Source organism: Chroicocephalus ridibundus, chromosome 14, assembly GCF_963924245.1.
Source record: "Chroicocephalus ridibundus chromosome 14, bChrRid1.1, whole genome shotgun sequence".
Lineage (NCBI taxonomy): Eukaryota > Metazoa > Chordata > Aves > Charadriiformes > Laridae > Chroicocephalus > Chroicocephalus ridibundus.
In genome coordinates, this window is record NC_086297.1 from 9,801,932 (window position 1) to 9,814,217 (window position 12,286).

A 12,286-nucleotide genomic window follows, 5' to 3' on the forward strand; every position below is an offset into this window, starting at 1 on the left:
GGGGGATCCTCCTCTCCCTCCCGCAGCCAGGAGAAGGGGAGCGAGCACCGGTCGTCACTGCGGAAAGCCCTGCTCCGATCGGTAATTAAACTCTCACTCATCTTCATTTCCCTCATTTGTTAAAGTGAGGCCACTCAATAAGCCATTAGTGCAAGGCCCTTTCTGTCAGCTACAGCATCATTAGGCAAATTTCCCTTCCAGACAGCTCGGGCAGGGGAAGCAGCCCCTTGTCTGCCTCCTCCGCCGCCCAAACCCTCCCCATCCACCCGCTCCCGGGATGTCCCTGCCCTTCAGCCAAGGCTCTGGGGAGACGATGGGGGGTTTTGCAATAGCAAACCCTTCCCCCAGCCGGGATTTGCCTATAGCACCACACAACCCCCTGCTCCATCACAGCATCTGGCATTGCTGCTCCCCCTTCGCCAGCCCCACCTCTCCGGAGCTTCCTAACATCTGGAAGCCATTCCCTGCGCCATTCCCATGAAGGGACCTCCGACCCGCCGAGCTCCTCCTCTGGGCTAAACAAAAGCCCCCCTTCTTGCTGAGCTCGGGAATTTGGCCTGCCTTCCCCTCGCCCCAGCCACAAGCTGTTTCTCAATCTGTCACCAGGAGAACATCTGCCTGGAGAGCCCCGCACCGTCCTCTGTCCCATCTCCCTCCACGGGCACGGTCAGATGCGGCATTGAGGAAAGCTGCAAAAACCCCAGACACCAGCAGAAAAAACCCCACCGTACAGGGAAACGCTGCTGCAGATTTGTCCAGGAGCAAAGCCCATGGCCCGTGTTTGTAATTACTACAACTACATGTTGATTTTTTCCCTCGCTAAGAGATTTTGCTCCAAGCCTTGCTCCGGTTACAATACTGAGAACACCTTGACCTTGCTGCTTCTCCACCATAGACTCATTTGGTAGAGAAGAGCTGTGGGGGTGAGGAGTGTCTGAGCTAAAGCAACCGTGAAAACGCACTATAGCACCAAAACCCAAGGGTATTGCTAGGGATTGCACTGCGGCAAAGGTGGCCCGTCCACAAACTTTACCGCACACCTCACTGGGTGCCGTACGAGATGAGCTGATTCACTGCTCTGAAACCTAGGTGCCAGCAGAAAAAGCAGAAGAAAAATGTACACAAGCCTGTCCCCTGCTCTACACGCCCGGAGAAACCCAACCCAACCTGACTTCTGTCCTGTTGGGTTTGTTCCAGTTCCAGAACCACTGAATCCCAGTGGGGTTGAGGTTGGACAGGACCTCTGGAGGCCACCTGCTCCAACCCCCTGCTCAAGCAGGGCCACCTACAGCCAGTTGCCCAGGACTGTGTCCAGGCAGCTTTGGGGTTCAACTTGGCTTGGGGGGAAAAATATAATAGACGTGCAAGATACAGATTAAAACAGCAGACTGGATGGTGTCTTGTCTGTGACACTAGAGAAAAATGTAGTTTTCAGGAAGATGAGTCCTCAAAGTGAAGCCAAATTCCAAGAGTATCCCAAGGGCGCCCCCGCAGTTGCAAAAGGTTTTGAAGACCATCTGCCTGCGAAGCCAAAGCCATGCTCGCGTGACATGCAAGCTGCTGTCTGGCCTTGAACTAGGAGCAACCCAGTTCTTGATAAAAATACCAGCAACTGCAGTGGAAACAGCTTCCCCATGGAAGCCGATGGAGGGAAATCACCTGCGTCCCTTGGGATATGCATGCTGGCTCAGTCTCCAGGGCACTCGGTCCCCACAGCGCTCAGCACCAGCAGCTCCAGCGTCTTGCAGAGTAACTGGGGCAGATGTCCACCGTAGGAAGAGCCAAGGGGGTTAGGAATAAATCAAACCTTCACCCCAAAGCGAGCAGAGCACAGCAGCCCTGGAGCTGGACTCCGCCATCACCCGCAGCCCCGTGGGGTCCATGCAGAAACGATGACACCGGGGCTGGGAACAGACATTTCCAAACAGGCCTCCTTCTATTTGCATTCAAAACATTTATTTTGGGAAATACATATTAAACACTATTATTTATACAAAAATGGACTAAATTTGTCATAATGCTTATAACCCCCAAAAGGCCATTTTAATAGATCAGGACGAAGGGTTTTTTTTATTGTATTATTTTCTTTTTTTTTTTTTTCCTTCCAAAAAAAATAAATCAGGTTACAAAGGAGAAAGCGGCGTGTCTTGCTTGGCCCAGCTTGAATATCGACTAGAGGGGGAAAAAAAATAAAGTTTAAGATGACATTTGCAGAAGTGCCTCACACAAGAGATTTTTCTCCCCTTCCGTAGTCTTTTTTTAACGCTTGAATTATATATATATTTTCAGTTAATACACTTTTTTGGGGGGGTTTTGTTTTTGCTACAACATAGCAAGTCAGCAAGTAGATAGTTGTTCTTCCTCAACAACTCTGTTGTGCTGTTGTTGGGGGGGGAAATATGAGCTAAGGGGAGAGCGGATTCTCCTCGCGATGCCGCCCCCCCCTTTGGCTGCTGGGGGCGGGGGACAGACATGTGTGGGGACCCCCTGCAAAGCCTCCTCTGAGCAACATCACCTGGGCATCCCCACCAAGATGAGATCAACCTCCTCCAGCCTCCCGGTCACCTGCGCTGGAGAAGGTGGCTTTGCCCCCCATGGAGACCACGGGGTGGGCTCTGCAGGTGCCTTCCAGCGCTAGAGGACGGGACATGCTGCCATTTTAGTATGTGACACCCCCCGCCCCAAAATAGGGTGATTTGCGGAAAGTTTTATCCCTTAGAGAGGACACGGAGAGTGACGGAGTGGACAACAAAGGCAAGCGGAGCTGGAGGTGGCGGGGGACGGGACTGCAGAGCTCTGCTCCAGGACCAGCCGCTCCTCTGGCATGGCGTTGGCATGGCGTTATTTAACCGACCCCCCCGCAGGGTCTTATTTCCTGGAGACTCATTGAAAGAGGAGGCATGGGGGAGGGGGCAGAGCAAGGGGGGCCACGGGTCACGGCACCCGCAAATGCCACCCCAGCCCTCCCCACAGCTGCAGGGCTCAGTCCGCACAGGCGCCGTCCCCTCGCGCAAGGACCAGCAAAACAGAGGAGCGTGCTACACGTACACACGTCACACAGGGGATCCAAAAATTAATTAAAAAAAAAAAATTAAAAAATTAAAAAATACCCAACAGCCTCCTCTGACGTAGGGAAAAGCCCGAGAATCACAAGGGTCGGACAGGACAACCCTCCGCCTCCCACCACCGCTTTGCAGAGACGTTCCATTCTCAGCCCCCTTCGGACAAACATACTCCGAGCCTTCAGCGGAAAAAAACCCCACCCAACTGTATGAAAAATAAATATACAAGTGTTCCCAGGACATCGCCACTTCTCTGGTCCAAGGGAGAGGGAAAAGGAGTCTCTACGTGTCGCAGGCCCTTTGCAGCCCGCAAAGACAGACAAGGCAAAGCCCTCCCTCTCCCTCTCCCCCGCTATTGCAAGGTAACAGTCTGAAAAGGCACTTCTCCCAAAGCAGGTCGCTCTGCCTGGCCGGGGGTCGGTGACAGGCGAGGTGACACCTAAACACTCCCAGTTTATTGCAAGTAGGCAGGGTAGAGGGGCTGGGTTGGGGGCTGGCGGGTGCCGGAGGGCTGCGGAGGGCTCGGAGGAGGCGGCAGGAGACAAGGATGGCACCATCTCGCTCTCTTCATACCACCGTACCTTGCTTCCGAAGGCTACATTCACCTGGAGAAACCCTTGCCTTCATCGGACGGAGAAGAGCCTCTGCACGGAGGGGCAGGCAGGGCTCCCGGGGACACCCCAACCCCGCCGGCCCCACCGATCTGCTCCCCCGAGCTCGGCTGTCGGGCCAGCGCTGGGGGCCACCGAGAGCCCGACCTCCGTGGGGGTAGAGGGGGGACGGTCCCCAGCCCAGGGACGCTGGACCCGGGGGCTGAGAAGAAAACTCAGGTCACAAAACAGGGTGTGGGGGGGGATGAGCGGTCGCCCCGCTCCGCACGACAGAGACGGCGTCTGGTTATTTGGTCAGTTAACATTGGCAAGGGGTTGGGGGGTGGGAAGAGGGACAGTGGCAGAGGATTTATATAAAAATAAAGGGGGAAGAGGGCAGAAATAGCGAGCGTGAGCGAGCAAGGTCCTGGCTACGGAGCGAGACGGTTACATTTCGTTAGCCACCAGCTCTTTGTCGGCCACGCCGTTGGAGAGCGAGCTCTGGCCCTCGTTCAGCCTCTTGACCCTGTAGGCTTCGAAGTGGATGTTGCTGGTAATATCCTTTATGTTCTGCATGTGCGTCCTGCGGGAAAGGGAGACGGGAGCGATCGCACCTCGCTGGGCGCAGGTTCGGACAGCCCAGCCTCCGCCACCCCCACCCCTTGCACCCCCCAGCCTCTGCTTTCAAACACCCCCTCCAGACCACATTTCCCCTCCCGTTTTACTGGTTAATGGTATCTCTAGGGCATGGGATGGAAGCAAAGGCAATTATGGGCAGCCAAGACCAGAAGCCTTCACTGGTACCAACAGTCCATGCTCTGGTACCCGGGAACCTTTGCTGCGTAACACCCATTCGGGAAGACCCTGGTCCTGCAGGTCCCTGGGGCAAGGTTTTGAAGCCCCACAGAGCGATCTGCCAGCAACAGCTCGGGTGTGCAGAGTTTATCTTGCAGACGAATTTAGGAGGAGCCCAATGTCCCCTCCAGCGAGCCATGGGGGCTCAGCCCCCCATTCCCCTGCAGCAGGGCCACCTCTTTCAAGAGGGACCGGCAACTGCCCAGACCCAACGGCACCATCCTGAGAGTGATGTTTCATGACTGGAAGTAGGACCCAGGGCTGTCGAAGGATGACTAAGGCCAAAGGGCTTCCCAGATGCTTTCAGGTGACCTGGAGCCACACCATGCACTGCTGGCAAGCTTGGGGTCTGTCCTGACCCATCCATTGCTCCTCTCCTCCCTCAACTCAGCACCGCAGCTGAGAAAATCCCTCTGAATCCATGTCCCATTGCATGGATGGATGGATGGATGGACGAGCAGAGCAAAGCAGCAGCTGCTTCAAGCTGGGCTGGGCTCTCGCCTTTCTTTGGATGCCACCTGGTGACCGAAGGCTACAGGGGCAGGGCACAGTCCTACTGACCTGATGAGGAGGTCCCGCAGGTAGGCGAACTCACAGTGTGTCGTGTTCTCCACTGGCAGGAAAAGAGAGAAACCCATCAGCGTGCACCCCTGGCAGGAGTACAGCAACCACTTGGGGTAAGGAGGACTCTACAGGGCTTCACTAGCATGTGGAGGGCTGAGAGGAGGACTTATCCCCAGAGGCGGTGGGTGCAGGACTCAAGAGTCCTCTTTGCTGTGATTTACCCCGGTATCTGCCCCAGCTCAGCACAACCAACTGGCTGACTGAGCACTCCCAGTCCCTTCCCACCATCTCCCACCAAACGAGGGAGCTCCCAGCAGCATCTCCCACAGTGACCCCCCACTTTGGACCAATGCAAGCTTCAGTGGGCCCCGTACAAGGCAGCAAAAGGGACAGGGTGAGCTTTGCAATGAGTGCCGGGCACAGCTCCACCAAAGCTTCATCTATAGCTTCACCATGAGCATCCTGCACATCAGAGACTGCTGCCCGGGCTGCCGGTGCTGCCCCAGGACACGACCTCTTGCTGACAAAGGCTACTGCTGTCTGAACAGGGCTGGGGGCAAGCAAGAGTGCTCGCAAGAGAGAAAAATCAAGGGGTGTTGATCCACCACAGTTAGTCTGACAGCTCGCGGTTTACTAGGCATTTCAATTTAGAGGATCAACTCCATTTCTTATGTTTTTTCCACCCAAACAGGCCATGGCTGAGTCCTGGGTTCTCCCCATCCCGAAGGCAGATGCCACATGCAGAAGGTGAGGGGTTTAATGAGTCCCATTAAACTCAGAACTTCCAAGGACGGAGCACAAGAGGGCAGCAGAGCTTTAAAATACGCTGCTATTCCTGGCATCTGTGTTAAGCCATCCCTCAACACAGGATTCCTATTAAAAAGACTCATAAATGAGAGAAACCTATGAAATGAAGGGGAGGAAGAGAAGAGGGGTGGTGGCACTGGAGACATGCCAGTTGGCTGTCAGGGACAGGGAAACGTGTAGATGCACTGGAGTCAAGAGCCTTCATCCAACCTTTAAACCATGACTTAAAATGGGGGACAGAAAAGGAAGATGCTGACGGGACGAAGATAGAAGAAGGAAGAGATCCCACACGGTCACCAGCCAAGTGCATGGTGGAGGGTGCAAAGACCTACGGATGCCGGGGAAAGGCTCTAATGTGGGCTCAAGACACAGAGACATCAGCACTGCCCTCAAATCCAGCCATTAGGCGTTTCACTGTGCAACCAGCAGAAGCCAGGCCAGGCAGGATGACAAGACACCCAGAAGTGTCCCCTCCGGCACTCAGCAGCTTCCTGAGCTGCACAAAGGCCCAGGAATTCGGTGTAGGAGTATTGGCCAAGGTGGTTTTAGTCCAAAACAGGAAAGTGATTTTATTTGGAGAGGCAGGGAAGCACTATATACACCTTGACTTCTACTGCTGGTTTTGGACCTCACCACCTTCTGTCAGGGCAGGGAGGTGGGCTCAGGAGGCAGGGAAACAAGGACAAGGTACCTTCAATGGTGCCCCACTTGGTCTTCCTTCCAAGGATTCTTCTTCCATTAACCTGGTACTCCTGGTCACTGCCCACCACTGCAAATGGGATCATTTCCTGAGGAAAGAGAAAAAAAAAAAAAGGTCATGTTTTCCTCCTGAAAACCGATCAGGAAACCAAGCTGGCGAGAAAAGTCCTACATCAAGCTGTTTTCAGGAAGGAGTTTCATGGGATGAGCTGGTCTGCCCCTGATGCTCCTGAGCAGTATTGCCTGCCAGGGACCACGGGCAGCCCAGGACGCGGGCAGCAGTATCTCTCGCACACATGCCCAGTCTAAAACCAGTCCAAAACCAGTCCAAAACCACTCTAGCCCAGCACCTTATTGGCAGGCACCAGTGCACAGCCAGGGCAAAGGTGTCAGGATAGGAATCTCCGCCAGCATCTGGCAACCTGTGACCCAGTCATTTCCCAAACCAAGGTGGTGTCTTTGTACTTAAGAGGCCCTAAAAGACATTTTTCTTCCTTGAATTTGCCCAATTCACTCTTTTGAGCCAAAAACCTGTTAGGTACTTCCCATAGCAAGGAATTGACAGCCAGGAAAGCAGAACAGCCTATGGGCAAATTCCCTCCAGGTGCTGGGAAGGCTGCTGCCCTCGCCAGGGACGGGCAGACACTGGCCCTCCCTGCCCCTGGGGCAGGACAAGGGGCCACAGGACCTCCCTGCCCGCTATCGGCCAAGGGCACCTTTGAGGAACGGGGCTGGGGGAAGGAGCAGCGGCACGGACGGGAGAGGACACCTTCCCCAGGTACCTTCCTCACCCTCTTTCTATCCCTGCTCTCAGCTCTGGCAGGATCCTTGGTTCAGGGCCGGCCCCAGGACGTGGGCAGACGCCTTGGACAGAGGCACAGCAGCTTTGGAAAGAAAATAGAGGCCCTTTGCCAAAGACTGTCCAGGCCATCACCACCATCCAGAGGTGCAGGGCCCATCCAAGCACATCCAACCCGCAACACCACGCACTAACCCTGAATTTTTCATTCACTAGCCGATCTTCAGAGTCTTCATCAAACTCCTTCTGAGGATACACGTCGATCCCATTGGCGAGCAGATCGGCCATTATCTAGGAGAGAAGAGCAGAAGAACATGTGGAGAAGACACAGGCAGAGCATCTGCACTCCCAGCATGGCGGCAGCTCCCAGCCGACCCAAGGGGCTCTTGTGAGCAGCGCCCAGCAGCAACATCTTCCCTCTCCATCCTAAACACTGCCCTCCTTGGGGACAGAGACCTGTGTTTAATTGCTACACACCTACCAAACGCTTGCCCTGGAATCTCTGCGAGAACCTGGTCCCGAGCCACGGTTCAGGCTGAGAGGGAGATGAAGTTACACGAGCTGGGCGTTGCTCTGGGATCGAAAAAGACACTGAGACAATACAAGCTGCACCAGGCAACGGGGAATGCCGCTGCCAGGCACGTAACCCCAAGTGAAGAAGTTGCTTTCTGGTGTCTGCTTATGCTCCTTGGAAAAGGAGTCACAGCAGCGCCTGATCCAAGGGGACACGGACATAGACAGCTTGGAAGAGCAGCCTCTAAGGACACTGCCTCTGTGCAAGGGGAAGAGATGCCGAAGTCTGCCTCCTGGGTGGAGGCTCAGCTCACGGGGAGCACGGAGGATCAGCCTTCTCCAACAAAGCTGCAAACCCAAACACAGCCTGTGTCCCCGCTCCCATCCTTCCTATGGCAATGAACTCCGCGTCAGCCCCACGTTTCAGGCTGGCGAAGGAAGTGGATCCAACCCAAAGAAACCCCCCAGCCGGCCTCCCACCCCCCAGCACACTATTTTTAGGGGCACAACACAACAAAGCCAACTCCGCAGGGCCTCAGAGCCCGTTCCACGAGCCTAGTGCAGCGCTGGCATCAAGCTAGGCACCCGGCAGCCAGGCTGGTGCTTCTCCATCGCCTGCCCACCCCGATCCAAACCCCAAACCTATCGCCTCTCCCAACCAGCTACACCCCCAGATGCAGATGGGGCTCCGTTTTTTGGCAGCACGCAGGCAGGCGCGCTGGAGCAAAGGGTGCCGGCCTGTGCCCACCTGCACTAATTACCTGCCCTCTCGTTTGCATCAGCGGATCCAGAGCCGTGAGCGTAGGGAGGGTGAGCCCCTTGCAGAAGGGACATTGCAAACACACCACATGGCTACGTGTTCTCCCTCCATCTGGAAGGATTTTGGGGGTCTGGTTACAATCAGGAATGTAATTAGAGAAAGGGCAAGCTCATCCCGCGCTGAGCCGGTGCAGAGCGGGCGAGCCAGGAGGTCTCCCCAAGGATGGTATCAGCAGCCGAGAGTGCCCAGATGACATTCTAGGTCCCAGACTGACTTTGTAGTCCCAGAACTAGCCAGCTAGCCACAGACACCCAGATATGAGCACTCGTAACCTCTCAACGGAGCCAGCAGTCAGCAAAAGCCGCTGCAGAGAGAAGATGGAGCGCTGAGGACTCACACCCCCATCCTCCCGCACCAGCTCCTCGCAGATCTCCATGAAAACAGGCCGACGCGCCAACTAAGCCCAGCCTGGATTACCTCTCGGCTCCATTTCATAGAATCACAGAATGGTTTGGGTTGGAAGGGACCTTAAAGATCATCTCATTCCACCCCCTGCCCTAGGCAGGGACACCTCCCACCAGCCCAGGTTGCTCCAAGCCCCGTCCAGCCTGGCCTTGAACCCCTCCGGGGATGGGGCAGCCACAGCTTCTCTGGGCAACCTGTTTTTTCCAGCCATCCTCTAGCTCACTGCTAAAGGGAACTGCTTGCAGAGATTGGACTCAGCCCCCAAACCAGACTGGATATTTCAGTGCCTGATCCCGCCCATCGAGAACTGGGAAGACACCGGCGTGGGACAGGGTGGCTCACACTCTTCTGCACAGAGGCATCAAGCAACCCCTGGCCAATGTGCCGTCCTCTCCATACCCAACTGCACGTCACATCCCTATCAGAGGTGGCCCCTAAAACTGCCCTTCTGGCAAGACCCCTTTTCAATTCCCTTCACTTCCCTGCAATTCAGCCTCATGGGCCAACGAGCTCGGTGGCTTGCTTACTTCTGCAGGGGATGCTGAGGCCACCGCGCCTCTAGCCACGTCCATCAGCTACACAAACAGATTTATAGCCCCTTACCGAACCCCAAAGCGGGGCATCTCCACCTCGCAGCAGCACCAGGCTTGCATGCATGGAGGAAAGCCCATGCCTTGCTGTGGATTCAGACAGCCCCTCCTCGGCTCCCCGACCAAGGGAATTTCATGCCTTGCTTCCTCCATAAATCTTGCCCAGCTGAGCTCAGCAAGCCCACACATTTTTTTTTTTGCCTGGTTCCTGTATCAGTGCATGATGCTGCACAGAATGGCTTTTCCAGCCTCTACGTGCAGCACCGTCTACCTCCCAAAAGAACAGAAACCAGCCTGAAAATAACAACAATAATAAAGGAGGCAGGAAAAAAGGCCCAGAGACTTAGAGCTCGAAACTTATCCTACACTGACAAAGATCCAAGAGAAACACAAGGAACTGCTTGGAGCGCAAGCCTTTCCCTCCGGCCACGTGGGATCGCTCAGAGCTGCAGCCGGAGGAATGCGCCGGGCTCCCGGCCAGGCGCTTGCCTTCCCAGCCCTGCCGGGGGGGAGAAAGGGGCAGGAGGGGATGGGGAACAAGAGATGGGAGCCCAGATAAGAGCCACCAGCCCCTTACCCTTTGTTTGAAGTAGTCCCTCTCCTCCAGCGTTAGCGTGTCGGCTTTTGCAATCACGGGGACGATGTTGACCACTTTGCTCAGGCGTTTCATGAACTCGATGTCTAGTGGCCGGAGCCTGAAAAATACAGCAGAAAAAAGGGGATCATAGAATTGTGGAATGGTTTGGGTTGGAAGGGACCTTAAAGATCACCCAGTGCCACCCCCTGCCCTGGGCAGGGACACCTCCCACCAGCCCAGGTTGCTCCAAGCCCCGTCCAGCCTGGCCTTGAACCCCTCCAGGGATGGGGCAGCCCCAGCTTCTCTGGGCAACCTGGGCCAGGGGCTCACCACCCCCACAGCGAAAATGTTCTTCCTAACATCTAATCTAAATCTCCCCTCTTTTAGTTCAAAGGCATTACCCCTCATCCTATCTTACCCCTCATCCTATCGAGGGATTTGCGCACCACTAGTGAGGCGTGGGGCTGCTGCCATCCCCCTGCAGAGAGGGGGCATTCAATGACTAGATGCAGAGAGGGAATCGCTTCCTTTCAAATAGGACAAATAAAGACATTTTCTTAAAAGCACGACAGCAAGCGTCCATCTCAGAGGAGGTTTGCAGACAAAGACTTAAAACATTGCCCTCTCAAAGCGCCCCGTTATTGCCTGTGAACCCCGGCAAAGCTCCGTGTAGTGGGAGAGGTTTTTTATCTCTGCACAGATGCTGGGCCACAGAGGACTGCGGGAACTTGCCCAAAGCTACGTGCGTCCTTGGCAAAGCCAGATGAGAGCACGGGTGATGCTGGCTGTGGGGCCAGCCCGCCCGTGGTGTACAAATCAAGCCGGGAAGAGACCACAGTATGAAAGCTCCTGCAGTCCCGTCCAAGCTGTCACCCGCTGCCACCCGCCAGCCAGGGACAGCGTGATGTGAAACGCTCACGAGTGACTATTCCTGCTCACGCTCCCTCCTGCGCCGAGCACCAGCCCGATGTCGTGCACGAGCCAGGACCACATCTCGCACCCATCAGCTGGGATTAAAAAAGGCTCTGCTAATTCTGCCGGGGCTCACACGGCACAGAAGAGATGCTGCTTGGCCCAGAGGGCAAAAACGTCAGAAAAATCTCTATGACGAAAGTCTCAGCAGAAGAAAGCTGCAGAGATTGCATAAGCCCAACCATCAGCCCCTCAGGAAATCCCTCCCTGCTAAACACTCCCGCTGACAGCACGAGGTGACCTCCGGTGCCACGCTGCTCTGCGGCCGAGGGCTGCAGTCCAGCTGCAGACAGCGATGAGGGCGCCTGGCCATGACCCTCCCTCCCTCCTCCGTCCTCCCTGAAGGTGTTTTTACCTCTGGGCGTTCCCAAACCAGCTACAGGAAAGCCCTCCTTGGGACACCTCCACTTGCTGCAGGTCCCCCTCGATGGCACTGGAGGTGATGGGGACACATGCCCATGCAGGACAGTTGAGAAGATGTTGCCTTGAAAAAGGAAACCTGGAGATCCCAGGGGAGACCAGGGTACAGGAACACCTTCGGGGTGCTCATGCATTAAGGAGCCAGTTTGAAATGAGCCCTTGCTGAAAGCACACAGGGAAGGGGCAGGAAGGTCAACTGGGCCCCAGAAGCAAAGGGACACCTCTGCCATTCATACATCCGCATGATCTCTGGTGGTGGCATGTGCCAGCAGGACACAACCCAACTCATCTTTGGTGAAACTGGGACAAAGAGAGGTGAAGTCACCTTTCGGAGAAGCCATAGGCTCCAGGGGCCAAGAATGAGATCTCCCCAAGGGCAAACCAGCCCTGTGCCACAAACCAGGGGCCCGTGGCAACAGGGAAGAAACCAAAATAAATGGGACAGTGACCTAAAATGGTCAGGTGTAATGAGGCACCCAGCAGGAGCCCTGCGTGGGGGAACATGGAGCAGAGCAGAGCACTCAGGGAGAACATGGCCAAGAGAGCACCTACTGCCAACACCTCAAGCCAAACCCCACCATGGTCTTCTTGGGCTCTACAAAGGGCTCAGAGA

At 55.5% G+C, this 12,286-nt stretch overlaps 1 protein-coding gene across 10 annotated transcripts in view; it reads right to left on the bottom strand.

Annotated features, from left to right (window-relative positions):
- Positions 1 to 1,951: 1,951 nt before the first annotated feature.
- Positions 1,952 to 12,286, bottom strand: part of SEPTIN9 (septin 9) — a 143,532-nt gene continuing 133,197 nt past the window's right edge. For 4 of the 10 annotated variants that reach the window (XM_063351877.1, XM_063351879.1, XM_063351878.1 and 1 more), the window contains exons 6-10: positions 10,282 to 10,399; positions 7,572 to 7,667; positions 6,570 to 6,666; positions 5,069 to 5,120; positions 1,955 to 4,235 (exon numbers count right to left, since the gene is read on the bottom strand). In XM_063351877.1, coding sequence (XP_063207947.1) covers positions 4,100 to 4,235; positions 5,069 to 5,120; positions 6,570 to 6,666; positions 7,572 to 7,667; positions 10,282 to 10,399 — 499 coding nt within the window. In that variant the 3' untranslated portion in view covers positions 1,955 to 4,099. Of the gene's footprint in view, positions 4,236 to 5,068; positions 5,121 to 6,569; positions 6,667 to 7,571; positions 7,668 to 10,281; positions 10,400 to 12,286 lie in introns of all 10 variants that reach the window. The other 6 variants (XM_063351870.1, XM_063351869.1, XM_063351872.1 and 3 more) reach the window with 2 other exon arrangements.